Source organism: Sinohyriopsis cumingii, chromosome 19 (assembly GCF_028554795.1).
Source record: "Sinohyriopsis cumingii isolate HCF-2022 chromosome 19, ASM2855479v2, whole genome shotgun sequence".
Lineage (NCBI taxonomy): Eukaryota > Metazoa > Mollusca > Bivalvia > Unionida > Unionidae > Sinohyriopsis > Sinohyriopsis cumingii.
Genome location: NC_142979.1, coordinates 22,983,031 through 23,003,458, shown reverse-complemented (window position 1 = coordinate 23,003,458; position 20,428 = coordinate 22,983,031). Strand labels below are relative to the sequence as shown.

Sequence of the window (20,428 nt, the reverse complement as noted above, 5' to 3'; positions counted from 1 at the left end):
GTAGAGAGATGAAGCCATAGGCCTGGTGAGATGGATGGATTTATCTCTAAGATCCCAGTAATAGTAGTTCAATGTACTGTAGCCTTGTGCATACTACAGACAAGTGAATCATTAAGCATGCAGTGATGAAGCCATTGGCCTGGTGAAATGGATGGATCTTTCAGTAAGGTAACGGGACTAAGGTGGACTGTTTGGGAAGTCAGCTAGACTGCCTACTTGGTTGGCTGGATGGTCATGGACAGTTACTGGATGGCAAAACGGTAATATAAGATGGATCCATTGGATCCCGCAAAAACCTACCATGTCCTGACTTATAGGCATGAAGGCTACGATAAAACATGGGGGACTTATGCTTCCTGGGCTGCCTAAAAACAGGGGTACACTGTCCAATTGTATTATAATTACCTGCAGCAATAAAACGGGGATAAAGGTGCAAAATTTGCACAATATTTTGTACTTACTGGTACGTACCTAAAGTCAATTCTGGACTGTGTGCCAGGGATTCTGCTGTATTAATCTAATTTCCATTATTGGATCAAGAAGTTTTATTTTCAAATATCCCAATCTAAAGTTAACAAATGCTGCTTGCCATAACCTTTTCCTCATTCCATTCATATCGTATCATGTGGTACGAGACTGAAACCATAATTTTACATTTTTCTTTAACAGAAATTATATTAATCATGCACAATCTTTACATTAGTTTTAAGTTCATTTAGTCAAAATAAGTCAGGAACCAAACTGGACTCAGACATTTGGGATAGATTACCTCTCTCCTGCCAGAATAATGTGAAAAAGTTGGTAGAAGCCGGTGAACAACATTCAAGGTTGAGGCATCACAACGGGCAGATTGATTCAAGTATCTACTTCCCAGTTGAAACTCATGAACTGAATACAGCATGTATATAAATACATGTACCAACGTCAATTTAACACTAAAGTTTAGTCACAGTCAGTACAAATTATTTTATTTTGATCCTGTGGATAAGTGAAAAGAAATTCTAATGTCAAGCCATGGATACTAAAATCTCTGTGTTAGAATATCCTTCTGACACATTAGCATATGCACAATATTTTGTCACCTTCTACGTGTTTATCTCTCAGGGAATTTAATGTTGACTAATTTCCATATTGTGTGTAAAACTCAAATACACAGCACAGTAATGAAAGTTGTAAATGGTTTGAATAATTATTTATATCATGCAGAATTGCAGATCAAAGGAATTTACAGCATGTGGGATTTAACATTGAATACACATACACTCATTTTGAGAAATGGTTCTCAAAAAATGCTATAGACTATTTTGTGTTATATGAACAGATTTGTGTGGTTATTTGCTGAAATAATAGGTTTGCAATATATATCTTTTTTCCAGATATAACTTAAATGACTATACAACAATAATCTAGAAGTAAGAAACTTGTTCCCAAATCCATTCTTTGCTAGCACATTTCAATTACTTTGGCATGATGTTGTTGTTGTTTGGGGTTTAACGCCATTTTTCAGCACATGATAGGCTATGCATGGCGGCCATTATTAATGGTGGAGGAAGAACCCAGGAAAACCCCGGGAAGAACCACCTACCCACGAGAAACTACTGGCAAGCTTTCTCACATACCCACATTGGCCGAATCCTAGACTCAAACCCATGCAGACAGAGGTGAGATGGCAGTGATCCGTAACAGAGAGCACTTTAGACCACTCAGGGCCCCTAAACTCATTAATGAAATGTAGTGTTTAGAGAATAGCACTTCTGCTGAAAATACTGATTTAGAAATTGGAATAAAAAGACTAATTTGGAAAAAATATGACAAAGCTAATTTTAAGGAAGTTTCATCAAATCAAAAGCAAAATGGGTGGAGGAGGGAGAGAAACTAACAAGACACTTTTGTTGCCTTGAAATTGTAGATTAAAACTATTACAAAATATTTAATGAAATTATAACAAATCAATTTAATATTAGAAAAGTTGGGAATTTTCAAGAAAAACTGTATAAAGATGAAATTGAAATAGAGGAAATAACTGACATGATCTTATTTAGAATTATAACATTCATGAATTCCTAAGTTAGGCCAGTCGTCAAGCTTTGAATGAAAAATTACCCTAAAAGAATTTTTATACTGTCACAGAAATGTGAAAAATAGCAAAACTCTTGGACTAGATGGTTTCATGGTATAATTTTGTAAAAATTCTTCTGGTGATATTGGGGAATTTGTCATTATAGCATACATCAAAGGATCTTTTTCAACAGTTTTGTAGCTGAGAACTTGTATACCAAAGGAAGATAAACCAAAACAAAATTTACAAAACTGGTGCCCTATATCATTACTAAATGCAGTCTACAAATTAGCTTCAGGATGTATTGCTAACAGAAAAGCGTCAGTACTAAATGATATAATATGCGACCAAACAAATTTTATTAATACATTAACCCCTGGCGACGAGTTTACGTGGCAGGAGGTAGTAGCCTACTGCCGAGCTCTGTAGCGTCAAGGTCATGTATGATACACAAAAGTGGGTGGTATTATAGAAAGGCAGCATACATGCCAAACCCTGGCGTGTAAAAGTGTAATCCAAGTGGACAAAAACAGTAATCTGAGCTTAAAAAGTGTAATCCACATATAACATACAAAAATTCAATGAGCATGTGTACAAAATGATTTATTTACCCTTTCTAGTCTTTTAACATCAATTACTGCTTCTAATTTTCGTATACAGCACTTTGAGCTTTAAAAAGCAAAAGTCTCCCATACTGCATTTGAAAACACTTTGTACCAGCAGAGATTATGAATGTTTTGCACACCAGTAGAGAACCAAGTGCTGGGTTACAGAGCCTGGATCTAAATTCAGTTTTATTTTTGTTAACAATACTGAACAATCTCTCACAGACAGCATTAGAATGGTAAAGAACAAATATTCCTTTCGTAACCTAACAAAGAAGAGGAAATTTACATCTTCCAGTTATTGGGTCTTTTAGCTGGGAAATAAGATGCCATTGCACATCAACTCTGTCCGCATGAAGTACGTTGTCAGGTAGAATGCCAACTTGATACTTCAGGGGTTCTCCTTCTAATTTATCAGCAGCCTTTCCTTCAGCAAGAAGCATCAAATGACAGGAACAACCTGATATTTACAGTGATGGAGACATTTTTCAAAATATAGAATGCAAATCCTTTATGAATTCCAGTCATCAATGATGCAGTATCAGCTTAAAACCCCATAGAGTTCTGCCAACTTATGTTTATTCAAAGCAGCATCAAGCACAAAAAAAATGTTTCTCCAGTGGAATCTACTGTTAGTTCTGATAATCAAAGAAGAGCACTCTGACTCTGCCCTTTTTCATTGTCAAAGCCTCTTACACACTGGATACAACATTTTGTCATCATAATCACTGCTCCTGCCAGTTGCAATACTAAATGGCCCAATTTTCATGGCTTCTGCAATTTTAAGCGAATTATCTTCTGCTAAACACCTAATAATATTAGATGATTTTGTTCTTGCAGATGCATATTTTGTGCAATTTTGGAATCAGGAAACATCTGTTGGAACAAAGGACCAACGTAGTCTTCTACTGCTCTAGTCCATGTTCTATTAAGAACTTGGTAAATATTGCCTCTGCATTTATTAGTTCTGCTTTAAAAAAGAAGTTACAAGTTACCTTAGTATTGGAGTTTGTAAAACAAGCTAATTCAAGGTTTCTTTGTTTTACCATCATGGCCAATATTAAAATCCTTTCCACACTGCCTGCAGCAGGCGCGAAGCTGCCCTAGAATGGAATGCTGTATTGTGTAATTCATGTATTTATCTTTGAATCAGCTTCTCGTCTTTTTCTAATCCATCTGTGAAATTATTTGAAAAACAGTTTTGCTCAAATACACTCATCTGCTAGAATAAATCTGACTTGACTTTTAGCGCCAAATACCTACATACTAGTTCTGTATAAAATATGAATTACAATAATGAATCTGCAAGCAAGATTAAAAATTAGAAAACCAGTCTGTTCTCTCCTAACTAAGCCATACAGCTGCTATAAATAGAAATCGAGGTCAAAAGTTTGAAAGTAAAACCAGTATGTTTCTTGGAAATAGGGCAGATGCTATAATTAGAACATAATACTGTTAGGAAAGTGCATGCAAGGTTATGGACAAGCGTACTCTTATGGTGTAGTTACATAGCAGCCGTCTTTTCTAGAATATGGTCTCAAAGATTAATGGGATGTTAATAAAAATAAGAAAATAAATTATTGCATAAATATGCTGTGGATGGATAAAGTTCTGTCAGCTGGGGAGACCAGTTTATGTCTACATTTTTCTGTGAGCAAAGGTGAGTTTATTTACTTCTGTTGTTGTTGTGTTGTTGTTGTTTTGGGGTTTAACGCCATTTTTCAGCACATGGTAGGCTATATATGACGGCCAGTATTAATTGTGGAGGAAGAACCAGGGGAAACCCCCGGAAAGAACCACCGACCCACAAGAAGCTACTGGCAAGTTTTCTCACATACCCATAATGGCTGAATCCGAGACTCGAACCGGCGCAGACAGAGGTGAGATGGCAGTGATCCGTAATGGAAAGCGCTTTAGACCACTTGGTCACTTGGGGCCCCTCTACTTCTGTAAGTTCACGTTTAAAACCAAGCTTGCATATGGGGTGGATTCCATGCTACAGACATAGCGCTCATCCATCCCCACCCCCACCCTCGTTATCATCTAAGCAATACCGGTAGTTTTACTTGTTACTGTTCTTGTCTTGGGGTTTTGCAATTTTTAACGTTATGATACATGACATTACAAACCTTTGTGGGGGTAAACTGGCAATATTGAAGTAGATGAGACCATTTTTTCCCCAATTCCCTTTCGCGAATTGATTAAAAAAATGGCAGCCAAAAATATTCAATAGAAGCAAAAAATTATAGAAAGTGGGGTTAAAAAAGGTTTTCCCATGATTGTAGCCAATCAGTAAAGAGAATACTGCACAAAAATTTCATGGGCTTATCTGGATCAATCAGAATCACATAAAGTGATATGTTCACATGTATAATATCAAAAATATTAAACTGAACACACTATAGGCAAAGTGTACTGACTATGTAATAAATATTATTTACAGGATACACATTTCACTTAAGATAAATTATCATCAGAGTTCGACTGGTTTTTGAATGTTTCTTTAACTGTTATGGGTCAAATTCAAGAGGAGTTTGCATTTTATTTAATAATTTTGAATACGACATAAAAGAATTGAAAAAGGATTATGATGGCAATTTGATTGCACCTTACATAAAAATAAATGAAAAATGTAATATCTAGTTAATATATATGGACCAAATAATGATTGTAAAAATTTTTACAATATGATAACTGATATTATAAGAGAATATGAAAATGATTCCATTATCAGTTGTAGTAGATTCAATTTGGTTCAGAATTGGACTGATATAATTATATATATATAAATAATCCTGATGCAAGAAATGAATTATAGTGCAAGAAAGATATATTTGGTCTTGTAAACCAATTTAGAAAAAAACTTCATTTAAAGATATATACATGAGCAGAAGAAAATCCTTTAAACAAGCTAGATTAGATTTCTTTCTGATGACAGCCTCTCTCATGCAAAAAAAGTAGATGAAGTAATAAGAAACGCAAGCTATAGGTCTGACCACTTTATGATACTAAATCTGATTGAATGACTTTATTACAGGTAAGTGTTTGTGGAGACAGATCAACAGCTTTCTTAAAGACACTAAATAAGTAAATGAAATTAAATATTCCATTAAAAGAATAAACTTACTGTATGCCTCATTAGAACAGGATTGAAATATAAAACAAAGTATATCAGACTTGTTAGTTTTAGATGTCTAGATGCTCTTTTGATGGAGATTCATATAAAAACCATTTTATATGCTTGATATAAGGTATAAGGGTACCAATTGCGCAATTTTTTATGATTTTTTTAAACTATGGTACACATGGCTGAAAATGTGCTTGTTGCGACTAGATAACTCTTACCTCTGTCTAGTTACAACAGAGTTATCTCTCTTAAATGCAATGGAGTACCTGGTTATGTCATTGTTAAATTGACAATCTAGCACTGTTCTCTATGATAGTGAGTGACATGCATGCTGAAGTTAAGGATAGAAAGTATATTTATTTCACAAAACATTAGCATTGAGGTATATGGAAAAACAATTGGTACTGTGATACCTCATGCTGCTAGCTTAACAGAATGTACTGTCACGAGGATAGTATCTAAAGCAATAACTGTCCCATTATCATAGCGTAGCGAGTCCTTGTCTGTGATACCATAAAAAGAAATGTAAAATAAAGCATGAAGAAATCTTATGCATGAAATATGGTCTTTACAAAATAGCCCTTATGATGAAAGTAATGTTTTAGAATTAGAAACAAAATGACTGAACTGGAAAAAATACAATAAAGTTAACTTAAGGAAGTTTCAATGAATCAAAAGCAGAATGGGTGGAGGATGGGGAGAAACCAACAAGATAATTTTGTCACCTAGAAAGTAGAAATTAAAATCTTTACAAAATATTTCCAGATGAAAATGAAATTTGATATTCTTAGAGAAGTTGGGAGTTTTTATAAAAACTGTCTCAAGACGAAAATGAGATAGAGGAAAGAAATTTAAATGATATTATTCCTAAGTTGGATCAGTCGTCAAACATCGACAGGAAAATTACCCCAAAAGAAATGTGAAAAATAGCAAATGTCTTGGATTGGATGGTTTCACAGCATAACTTTTTTTAAAAATTCTGGATTTTGGTGAATTTCTAATCAGAGCAATTAATGAAGCATATGACAGTGGATCTTTTTCAACAGTTTTGCAGCTGGAAATTATAACTTGTGAACTATGGAAAGATAAACCAACACAATATCTACAAAACTTGTGGCTTATATCATACTAAATGTCGTCTACAAATTACCATTAGGATCTATTGCCAAGTTTCATGCATTCACAACTTTGCTTTTGACCCCCAATTTGTGTCAGTACTTAAATGTACTCAACTATTATGCCCATATACTTCATACCCGCTTCCTACTCTGCATGTATGTAGTATCAGCTGATGTTTGTTATCATAGCAATCCTCAGGATCAGTCTTATCAAGTTTCTGTTATCAGTCTCCCTATATACCTCATATCAGCCCCTTGTGGCTCCACATACAGGTGTCAGACACTCTTTAGAACCCTATACACTCCCCCAAGGCTCTCTTCCTGAGGTATTCCTACTTAATAATCCATATCTCTGCTGGTGCAGTGCTGTGTCGGGTTTTGCCACTGTTATGCCAATGATTATTTTATATGTACAATACAGTTTTTATAGAACTTATGTAATGTGTGCTGTTTAAAACTAAAGTATTTAAAGTAACAAACAACTTAACATTACCATGGTTTCAATATATATAATTCTACTGCTGATTTTTTATTCACATAAAATACATGCTAATGATATAGATAATGGCTCACCAGAAACAATAGTACATTTGTTTTGGGAACTTAATGTGATAAATAGACTGTGGAGTGACTAACCTGAGTAGACTTGAGATGTACTAAAAATAATACAAACTCCAAATGCCAATATGGTTTTATTCAGAGAAACAGATGTTCAGAAATAGATGTTCAGAGAAATAGATATAAAAAAAATTAAATGGAAAACCTTTAGATTTTATTCTCCTTTCGACCAAGTTCTATACATACATAAACAAGATGAAAATATACATACCTACATTAAATAGCTTTAAAGCTTCTTAAAGAATATTATACTTTAGAAAAATATACATTCAGTCAAAGCAGATAGAAATGAAAGTTTCTTGTGCCAATACTTCTTTTCAAGCATAATTAATTTTTTTTTTATACTCTATAAACTAAACTTACGGAAGTGTATTGACTTGAACACAACCACTGACTTAATACTCTCTCTTGTCTTCATTTCTTGATTTTCACAGCATCAAATTAGATGGAAGTAGATGTAATATTTAGGAACCTATGTTTATGATATATATATATATATATATATATATATATATATATATATATATATATATATATATATATATATATAATGATATGTAATAATTGTATGGGACAAGACTCTAATGTTGTGATAACATATAGTCTGATCCCTTTACTAGTTTGTACAGGAAATAATGGAAAAGTTTCGAAACAACATAATGGAATACAGCATAATAAGTCTCATGCTGAAGACACTCATTCCAAAATGTCAATCGTACCTGTCTCATGTTTCTTTTGTTCCTCTACAGCAGCAAGCCTTCCTTCTACTCCCTCCACTCTTCCTTCTACTCCCTCCACTCTATGTTCCAGTGATGATACTCTTGCTTTTAGCGCTTGTAGCTCTGTTTCCACTCTAGACAAATTACTCTGCAGGTGCTTGACATCCATATCAATAGTTCTGATGGATTCTGTGATTTCTTTGTCAAGAATATCTGGGTTTTTGTCAAAGAATGAGACCATCTTGTCATGAATAACTCTGAGCTGAAAGAGAAAACGTTCTCTAATATTGTCCATTCCATGATTCATTTTATATTGTATATCACTTAAATGTTCTCATCATAAATCTTCTAATACAAGTCTGCTCAACACCATCTTCAATGTTGACGAAAAAAGGAATTTAGAATTTTAGTGAGCATGCATGAGTTGGTAAATACAATAACTGCAACAATTTAATTAATTCTGCATACTTCACTGCTGTATAGCTGAGGAAAATGAAATAAGGCACTATGACGTACTGTCGGTACGAATAGCTAAAAATACAGTAAGGAAATTGTTCAAATAAATATACAGTCACCTCTCCTGTATCCTCCTAACCTCTGTGATGGAAACGAGTCTATAATAGCCTCTCAAATGCAAACAACTGTATTGCAAGTGCCTCCAGCTGCAAAGGCAGTAACTCTTGCATAATTATTCTCACATAATTATAGAAACAATGTTTAGTCTGTATGTACATCTTCATATGATCATAAATCAATGACATCCATCAATACCTGCAGGACTAGTTACAATGATTTGCCACATTCCACGTTAACATTTTTGATACAATGTTTCAGATTTAGGCTAGCTATAGATGCCAGACAGGGTCCTTACAAATAACATGCAAGTGACAAGACATAAACTGTCTTCTTTAGCTAGTAATAAGAATGGGAAAAAAATATACTTACAGTTTTACATCCTGAATTTCCTCAAAATGTTCTTTCTTAGTTCTACAAATCCGAATTACATGAGCCATGTCATGAGTTCTCATGATTGATTACACATTTCAAAACTGTACTGTAATTTCGACTATATTTCAAGTGCAATTACATCCTCCTTACAGTACTCAAAGTGAAATAAACATTATATTCCATAGTGTCTTTTTGATAATTACAATTGAAAGACTTCATATTTTTCCCACATTATTATTTCAAACATTCAATGACAGAACAGAAAGACACTTGCAGATGTCAACACCATGCTGAAATCCAATTTACTTCATGTAGGACTGGCATAGATAAATCCAGTCCATAATCACAAATTTTTGTAGAATCAACAAAAATACCAAAATCTATTCATTCCAGATCAAATGGAAAAGTTGTTGCAATGCGCATTCATTTACAATATGACACCAAATTTCAATTTCAAGTAGACCAAAATGCCATTTTCTTTCAAAACTTATGTCTAGCATACGAATAAGTTCAAATTTATCTGGGTGGAGTTATGTGCACAATTATAATGTTGTTGTGTAATGATGAATCTGCACTGTGTATTTAATTTGGAATATGGCATACATTCAGTTACTTTGTTTCTTGTAGTGTAATTTTGTTTCTTGTAGTGTAATTTTGTTTCTATAATTAAGCCTTAGGTAGAATCAGAAAATGAGCATATAATAAAATGGTTACTGCATTTGTATGGGAAAATATGAACTCGTTTTGTCGAATGAATATACTGCACTCCCAAGGTCATGCAGTATTTCTATCTGAAAAACTTGTTCATATTTTCCCATACAAACGCAATAACCTATAATTCCTGGTAAAATGTTTCCATTTTATTTCCATTTTATTTCAGATGAGGGTTACACATGATATATGGCATTAAGTATGTGTTAATGTAGTGCAGTATTTATAAAGAAAAATATGTGCAGTATTTACAAAGGAAAACATGCCAAACGTATTTTAAATTTACAACAGTAAAACCTGTCTTGAAAGACCACTGCTATGTGAGACTACCTGTCTTGAAAGACCATACTCTTCATGAACAAATTTATTGATTATATAGTGTTGTGAGCTGTCATGAGAGACCACCTGTCTTGAGGGACCATAATGTTTTGGCAGAAGGGGTGGTCTTTCAAGACTGTTTCTACTGTATTACAGTACCAACCTCTTCCAGAGATTTCCTAATCCCTTCCATGTTTGTCTGCACAGCATCCACTTTTCCCCTAGTTGTTGTGGTGCTGTCCCTCACTTTTTCCATATCTTCAGACAAATCAGACATAGAGTTTTGCAAAGTGGCCATGTCCTCCTTCATTGTGGTGATGTCACTGACCAGGCCTGATGCCATCTTTTGTAGTAATTTAATTTCAGTTTCTCGAAAATTAATATCAATGTCCTCTTTCTTGAGCTGAATATAAATTTGAAATCTGTATGGAATATTTGTTCTCCTAATCAAATAGTAATAAATTTATACTTTATAATAATACAATACTTCTTATTATCATAACTCCAAAAGCATGATGTTTCTTATTCACTTTAAAAGTGACTGCATAAAAATACTTGACAATTTTAGTCACAACAAATTTCATTCAAAAACATGCATTGGTATATATGACAAGAGTACCACAAGTAGAACCACTCCGGTGGCCTAGTGGTTAGAGCGTCTGCCTCAGATGCAAGAGGTTGTGGGTTCGATCCCCATCCCAGTCATATAGAAAATATGGAAAACTGCAAAAGTAACTCCTATTCACAAAGCTGGTTCTAAGGATGATGCTGATAACTACCAACCAATCTCAATACTTCCAAACTTGTCAAAATTGATTGAAAAACATGTCCATGACTCATTCATGTCATATTTAACCAAACATTTGATGTTTAACACCCTAATCAATTGGGCTTTAGATAGAAACATTCCTGTGAGACTGATTTGATCTCCCTAACTGATAAATGGCTTCAAGCACTTGACCAAGGTAGAACAACAGGATCTATATTTGTAGATTTCAGGAAATATTTTGACATGGTGGATCATGAAATCATTTTGAAGAAAGTCAAAATCTATCAATGTAATGAAAGTACAGTTAGATAGTTTACTTCTTACTTAAGTGAGAGAAGACAACATGTTTACATCAATAATGTTTTGTCTGACCCTGGAACAATTAGATAAGGAGTACCACAAGGCCCAATTCAAGGTACATTACTATTTATTTTATTTATTAATGTCACCTACCACTTTTAATAAGAGACTCAATATAATCTACAGATCTCTATGCAGATGACACAACATTGTCAGACATCTGAAATACAAAACACGGACTCAAAATTTCTTTACAGAATGCTCTAAACAAGCTAGAAAACTGGTGCACATGCAATGGCATGGTGGTAAATACCGGTAAAATGAAAATATTACTTATCTCAACACAGCAAAAAAGGACAAATCTTGATAGTGATGAACTATGTCTGACATGGAAGGACAAAAATGTGCAAATGGTCTGTCATGATAGACTATTTGGTGTTCTGGTAAATAACCTATCATGTTCTGAACATATCAAACATATCAGTAAAAAAGTCAATTCAAGTTTATGGCTTCTCAGTAGGATAAGACATTTTCTCCCTGAAAGGCACATAACACTATTTTATAACAGTTACATACAACCCTATTTAGACTACTGTAATACAGTATGAGGTAATTCAAATGATTAAAACATAGCAAAGCTGGCACATCTTCAAAAAAGAGCATTAGGGCTAATATAAATCCAGAAAGAAAGCAAGGAAAATTTAGCTGGTAAGTTAAAAATATTACCTATTAACACATTAACCCCTGGCGACGAGTATACTCGTCGTACTTTTTTGCATAGCTTGTCTCCCGAGCGCCGAGTTTAAGAGGCAGTATTTAGCAAGGCCTTTCTCCCGCACTACGAGTTAACTCAGCGCAAACTATTGGTTGATTTAAAGCCATTTCCTACTAATGCAGGCAGTTCAACCAATCAAATTTTAGCTTACGTAGATAGAGCGCACATTGCTGAACAGCGGGAAATTTTTTTCACTTCGATATCAGTTGATTTAGTGAAAATATTTCGATTTTAAATTGATGCAAATTGATGAGAATCAGCCTCTAGGAGCAGACTTTTACTTGACGGATTCTGATGGAGAATTTTTTGGATTTTAATCAGACGAGATTGATAGTGACATCGAAAAAGCTAATGAAAATAACAGCAGTAGTGACGAAAATGAGAATGTTGAAGAAGAAGAAGAAAATGAAAGTAGAGCTGATCGATGATCGTAAATGATAAAACACACATTGACAAGAGGCTATACCAAGGACCAGCAACGGATTTAGACCCTGATGCAAATGCATTTGATTTCGTGGAGCTTCTTTTTCTTTTGAATAATCGTTAAATAAATGTTTGGGAAATATACGTTATTAACATGAGTGTTCATAGTTCAAGGTTTGTTAAGTGTTTTATTAGTTTTAAAAATTTCAGTGAGAGTTCTTAGGAAGAAAGGTAAGTAAAGAGCAAGTAAAATATGCCCATTTGTGTACAGTATTCACAGGATGTTTAGTTTACAAGAGACGACAAGTGGAATTTTTGTTTACATAAAATATAATTGTTTCATGTGTTGATGGTGTTAATAATTCTTTGTGAATTCATAACGGATTTTATGGATTATTCACGGCAAGAGAAGCAAATTGGCAAGTACATCATTTGTTTTCACCATCATGCATTAGTTTTATTTCTGCATGTAGCATGAAATTTATACCATTACGTAGGTGAGTTTATTGAGAACTGCCATGCCAAATTTCAGCTGAATTAAATGAATAGAAATAAAATAATAACAATTTTATTGCAAGTAGCCCCCTCTATAAAAATCTGCAATCCAATTGCTGTCAGCTAGTCTCAGGGATACAGGCACTGGAAAGGCTAATACTGCTCTAGGTGATCTCTGCAAGTATGCTTCAGGGGACTGCCTAGCTGTTTGGCTCAGGGGTTAATGTGTTAAAGACCGAATCTGTTTCAGAAAAGCCAAATTAATATACAGGATATTCCATAATAGTGTTCCTGAATATTTACAATCACTATTCCAGTATAGGCTACCTGGTAATACTTCCCACCTGCGATCCATATCTACCAAACAGTATAATAATTCCCATACCAAATAAGGAGTTATTTAAAAAAAAGTTTCCAATACTCTGGAACTCTGCTCTGGAATAGTATTCCAGATGAGATTCGAAATGCCCAATCTATTTCCTTCTTCCAAACCCAATATATCCAGTGGCTTCAGAGATGCAGATAAATAAATTCCTTTGTATGAGGGCCTCAAGGTAGATTAGTTCTTCGCTACTTGTATTACCCTCTTTAAATAAGGTCATTATTATTATTATTATTATTATTATTATACCAAAGACTTGTAAAAATGGTACTAACAACTGCCTCGCTTGGTGCTCAGCATTAAGGGGTTAGTGTTAGGACTATTCGGCCCGGAGTCAGCATAATGTGACTGGGTGGGACATTATGCTACATGTCTGCGGCATGATGCCCCAGTGCTAGACATCACTATAAACTGCCATAATGCAGACATCGTAGCGATATGACTGAAAAATTGTTAAAACTACGTTAAAAATCCAAATATCACACACACACACACCACAAATAGTGCATTATATTCCCATCCTGTGTTTGAATGTCATGTGTTTAGACCGTAGCAAGGTATGTATGACTATAGACAGCCTTTAATGATAGGCTGTAGTGATACTGGCCATAGTGATACTGACCCTATCATTTTAACCTTGAAAAGTAATAATGCTGCTTTCTTTCTTGAGAAATCACATATATTTCCTTAAGCATGATGTAGAAAAAAAGCTACAATGTAAACTGCTTTTATATCGTGTGGTCCAACATCTACATCAACAGCTTTTTCCTTCTTCATATGTTCATGCCATAATATGTCTACAATTAAAGTTACCTTTTAGAAAGGTTTAAAATTATGTATACCTCACAATCTTGACCTCTACTTTTGACTCTTTGACTCCCAAATCAATACATTTCTTTCTTGCAAGCAATTTAAATTTCTTAGTGAAGTCACTTGTTTTGATTCATGGTTCATAGCTATTAGAAAATCTACACAAAATACTGTACCCAACAAATATATCAGAATCTACAATACCGAGTGTTTGAAACAGATAGGTTTCACATTACATCATAAGCCTTGAAAACAACTTCTTTCAGAAAATCTATCTTATATGTTCACCTCCATAACAAATGAGAGCAAGAAATTCATTTGCATAACAGGGTATTCAGCACACCTCTTATCAAATCTGTCTCTGATTTAGCTAGAAAAGACATTACCAAAAATCATTTAAACTGACGTTAACCCAGGCTGTACATGAATGTATGGTAGGACATGTACATGGATGCCAAAGTGATCACCATGTGTTCAGCTTCTGCCAAGGTGGGCTGAATACAAATTATGAGCAAAGATGATGTATAAAATAAGTTATCATGAAGAAACAACTTGTTTTCTTTGGGTCTTTGTCAGCTTGACCTTTAAGGTGTCTAGCCCAATATCTGCAATGTAACATTTTTTCCTCCAAATATCAGCATGTGTTCTTTACAATTATGTGGTGTATGAACAGTGTTACTTCACTTAAATCGTTTCACTCTCTGTGTAGCAGTGACCTCGTTTGTTGACCCCTTTATATGACTTTGACCATTAAGCTTTTAGCCCAAAAATCTGAGTGTCCTTATAACCCCAAACAGAAGTAATGAAAGTAAACAATGGAAGTTAGTCATTTAATCTAGAACTATTTTTGGAGTTTTACTCAGCTGAAACCACTTCTAGGAAACAATATAACCTTGACCTTTGCCATTCTGACACCAAATTAATTTTCTTCTACATTCCAAATACAACAACCATATCTTTCTTTCTTTCCATTAGTGATCATGACCTATGGCTCTTTTTCTTCATCCATCAGTTTGATTCTTATAGCCAGTGCAGGTCATTCACAAAGTTCTGTAACAATATGGTGTCTAGCCTGAAAATAATCATGTGTAAATAACAATTCCATGTGAACTTGACCTCTGACCTTTTTACCACTAAAGGCAGGTTTTAAACATGGTCAAATCCTGCTGAATGGATTTTGTGAAGATGGAATTGAAAGGATTTTCTGTTGTACTTTTAGTTGTAGAGTCAATCAGCATTCTTTGTGCAAGATGTGATGGCCTTAATGTCTCAATGCTTTCTTTCCACAACACACTGTTTATGGATTTTACCACTATTAGTAACAGCAGCTATGTTAATAGTCGATCTGCATAATGGCATAGTTTTTATTTTACAATTTTATGTGATCCATCAAGGTTTATATATATATATATATATATATATATATATATATATATATATATATATATATATACATACATACACATACATACATACATAATTTTTGTTGCGGATTATAAATTATAAATTTAAAACAATACAAAGTTTTAGATTCATCACAAAAGTTAGTAAGAACTCCTTTATTTGGGTGGTTTTCCAGAAAGCTAACTTTGCTTTGGAAATGTAAATATGTTATATGCCTTTAACAATAATATATATATATATATATATATATATATATATATATATATATATATATATATATATATATAATGTCTAAACATAAAGGTTCACATGAACCACAAAATAAAAACAAATTCTTACAAAACTTAACAAAACAAAACTAACTATATTAATGTAATAATAACTTCCCACTACTGCAATGGATTCCTCTTGTAGAAGCCTTAGTCCCGAGGCTAAGCTAATTATTTCCTCCTCCAATTATTATTGGAGGACATGATTGAAAAGAAAATGACCCCCATTAAGTTAAGGCTATGCTATATATATAGTGGTCTAAGGTTGACATTTCCCAGGGTGGGAGTGGGAGACAAGTGCCCCAATCCTCCAGAAATGCCCCATATGGCTTGCATCTCTGATTGCCTCTGTCAACTAAAATCCAGCTCATGGCCTTCGCGAGTGGCTTAGATTTGAAGTCCGGCAAACCACGTTTTCCACTAACAGCAGAAGGGGTGAAGACGGGCCACTGGCGCCTTAAAACCAGTTGCTTCGGGTAGATGGGACTCATGGCGGTCTGACATTGACTTCAACGTCATTCTGGCAACTCCTGTGACGCTGTTGGTGCCAAGCTGTATTGGCATTCGTCATTCCCTTGGGCCCACCAGCTGCATGGAGAGGGGGGATCTGCTGCATGGACAACAGCTGATTCTCCATACCACCCTGCCCAGGCTTCATAGCTCCACTGGAGAGGACACTCCAGCATTGTTGTACAGCGTTGTCACAACACGAGAAGTATAAGCTTACCACTTTTCAGTCAAAGTTCGATTGGCGTAGAGCTTGGCACCAGGGGTTACTTTTGATGGTGGGAGAGATCACCAGGTCTCAATGGACAGCTACCGCCTTCCTCAAGCTGGGCAGCCCCCAGTCAGTAAGGTGCTGCCCGCCATGGCCTGCCTGCTTCACTGGGTGTGTGGAGCTTAGAGAACCATCTCGACAAGTGGGCCACAAAACTCCGCACCATGAAAGACTAAAAGAAGAAATAAGAAGACTCCAACTCTTTGTTTTGCAACCTGGAACATCAGGACCATGTGTCCTGGATTGACCGCTGACCTACAGCAGATCGACGATGCACGGAAGACTGCCGTCATTAACAGAGAACTCTCCCGACTGAACACTGACATTGCCTGCCTCCAGGAGACCCGACTGGCTGACAGCGGCACCATCAGGGAAGCCAATTACACGTTCTTTTGGCTGGGGAAGCCCTCGGATGAACCTAGGCAGCATGGTGTAGGCTTTGCCGTATAGAACATGCTAATCGCCTTCATTGAATCTCCATCAACAGGTACTGAGAGAATCCTTGCCCTCCGGCTGTCAACATCCTTAGGCCAGGTCAACATCTTCAGCATGTACGCCCCAACCCTCTGCTCTACCCATGAGGAGATAGACAAGTTTTATGAGGCTCTGGATCAGGCAATATCCAGTATCCCCAACAATGAAAGCCTTTACTTACTAGGAGACTTCAGTGCTGGAGTGGAAGCTGACCATGAGGCTGGTCCACCTGTCTCGGCTTTTACGGAAGGGGCAAGATCAACGAGAATGGTCAGTGACTGCTTGAGATGTGCTGCTCCAACAGCCTATGTGTGACCAACACTTTCTTCAAATGCAAGGAGATCCACCAGGTGTCGTGGAGACACCCACGTTCACCTAGACCTCATCATCACCAGGCGTGCAGAACTGGCCAGTGTTCTCCTCACCTGCAGCTACCACAGTGCCGATTGCGACAAGGACTATTCCCTCGTGGCCAGCAAGGTACAAATATTACCCAAGAAGTTGCACCATGCGAAGAAGAAGGGTCACTCACGCATCAACACCTACTGTGCAAGCAATTCAGAGAAAACACAGCAGCACATCAGCAAACTGAAGGAAGCCCTCAACAAAGTGACAACTGATGACACCATTGACTCCAAGTGGTCCCATATCTGTGACTCTGTGTACAATTCAGCCATCACAGCTTACGGGACGAGGGAGCAAAAGAATGTCGACTGGTATGAGGTAAACTGGGAGGAGATGGAACCCGTGACTGAGGCAAAGAGGAAAGCCCTCCTGGCATACAAGGCTGCACCTAGCCCCAGAACACTAAAAGCCCTCAGGATTGCAAGGAACAACGCCCAGAAGACTTCCCGCCGATGTGCCAACACCTACTGACTGAACCTTTGCAACAGTATACAGACAGCTGCTGACACCGGGGATACAAGAGGAATGTATGAGGGTATCAAAAAGGCGACAGGCCCCCCCAGCTACAAGATCACCCCCCTCAAGTCCAAGACGGGTGAAGTTATCACAGACCAGGGGAAACAACTGCAGCGACGGGTTGAGCACTATCTTGAGCTATATGCAACCCAAAACAATGTCATTGGAACTGCCCTGGATGCCATTCCAGACCTGCCTGTCATGGAGGAGCTAGACACACAGCCCACTCTGGAAGAGCTTGGAAAAGCCATCGATTGTCTTGCCTGTGGGAAGGCTCCTGGAAGCGACAGCATTCCGCGTGAAGTCCTCAAGAGCAGAAAACCAGCACTGCTTCAGCCCCTACACATACTATTCTGAATTTGCTGGGAACAGGGATACATCCCACAGGACATGTGTGATACCAACATTGTCACTTTGTACAAAAACAAAGGAGACCGTAGCAACTGCAACAACTATCGGGGCATCTCCCTCCTCAGCATCGTTGGAAAGGCTTTCGCCTGTGTTGCCTTGGCATGCTTGCAGATCCTAGCCTCCCGCATCTACCCAGAGTCCCAGTGTGGATTTCGAGCTGGCAGGTCAACTGTAGATATGATCTTCTCACTACGTCAGCTGCAGGAGAAGTGTCGTGAGCAGCAGATGCCCCTCTACATTGCCTTCATAGATCTGATGAGGGCGTTTGACCTGGTTAGTCGGAGTGGACTCTTCAGACTCCTGCAGAAGATCGGCTGCCCCCCATGTCTGCTTGCTGTCATCATGTCGTTCCATGAGAACATGCACAACACAGTGTGCTTCAATGGCGCAACATATGAAGCATTCCCAGTCATCAGCGGAGTCAAACAAGGCTGTGTCCTTGCACCGACGCTCTTTGCCATCTTCTTCTCCATGCTTCTCCAGTACGCATTCAAGGACTGCAGCGAGGGAGTGTACATCCATACCAGGGCTTACGGCAAGCTGTTCAACATCGCCAGTCTCCATGCTAAGACTAAAGTCACAGAGGTACTCATCTGTGAATTGCTCTTTGCCGACGATGCAGCCTTGACATCACACACGGAAGATGGACTTCAGCAGCTGGTATGCTGCCTCTCCCATGCATGTAAGGAATTTGGACTGACCATCATTTTGAAGAAAACGAATGTCAAGGCACAGGACACAGACTTCCCTCCCTCTGTCACCATCGATGGGTACAATTTGGAAGTTGTCGAGAACTTCACATACCTCGGGCCTAACATCTCCAGCTCACTCTCCATTGATTCTGAGGTGAACGGCAGGATTGCCAAGGCAGCAGCAGTGACGGCCAGACTTAACCAGAGGGTCTATAACAACCCCAACCTCACAGAGAAGACCAAACTGCGTGTCTACCAAGACAGCATGCTCAGCTCACTTCTCTACAGCAACGAAACATGGACCACCTAAGCAAGACACGAGAGGAAACTCAACAGCTTCCACCTGAGATGTCTGTGGCCCATTCGGCACATCCAGTGGCAGGACAAAGTACCCAACACAGAGGTTCTCGAACGTGCCAACATGAACAGCATGTTCTCCATTCTCAGCGAGAGGCGCCTTCGCTGGCTTGGCCATGTCAAGAGAATGGACCCAGGCTGCATTCCCAAAGACCTGTTATATGGGGAGTTAGCAGAAGGTGCACGACCAACTGGACGACCACATCTGCGCTACAAAGATGTCATATGAAGATGGCAAACATCAATGTCAATGACTGGGAGAGCGGTGCAAACAACCATTCCAGCTGGCGTCTAGCTGTCAGGCAGGGAGTACAAAACACAGAGGAAGAGAGAAAAATAAAACAAGCTGAAAAGAGAGCTAGAAAGAAGGATAAACAAAAGCTTACTTTGGACCTACGCCATCGTCTCCTGTAGATGGACGGATGCCAAGATGCTATACATTTGGACTATTTGAATTGCTCCTCTTATTACAAGAGCTGCCACATAGCTTTCACTTTTTATCTTTGATCATTGAGGCATCTGAGCAAAGGCATTGTTTTCTTTAGACCCTATGGTAATGGCACTGCATGTGGTCCAACCTTCTAAAAGCTTACAGTAGTGAAAACTCCTACCATAATGGAAAGTACAGTAATTATCTATACTAAATTTATTGAGACTGTCAATCTTCATCCAAACCAGGAAATTCAGCAATGCTATGGTAACAGATAAGGTATTACTGCTACTAAAATGTAGATGCGGTGGGTAGACTAATTTTAACTGTGTAATGCTCACTGCTGGGAAGATTCCTAGTTAAATAAATTAATTAAACTATAGCAATGTCTGATTTAATTAATGGTATCACCGTATGCCATTTCAGATGAACTGTAATTCAGAAAATGTATCACTGCTTTTTACAGTATTTTTTAAGAGAAAGAGAGAGAGGCATCTGAATTCCATCACATTTTT

General features: G+C 37.1%; 1 protein-coding gene across 1 annotated transcript in view; it reads right to left on the bottom strand.

Annotated features, from left to right (window-relative positions):
* Positions 1-20,428, bottom strand: part of LOC149775272 (uncharacterized) — a 68,616-nt gene that overhangs the window by 41,020 nt on the left and 7,168 nt on the right. The window contains exons 3-4 of the mRNA XM_089943178.1: positions 10,387-10,626; positions 8,247-8,508 (exon numbers count right to left, since the gene is read on the bottom strand). Coding sequence (XP_089799304.1) covers positions 8,247-8,508; positions 10,387-10,626 — 502 coding nt within the window. The remainder of the gene's footprint in view (positions 1-8,246; positions 8,509-10,386; positions 10,627-20,428) is intronic.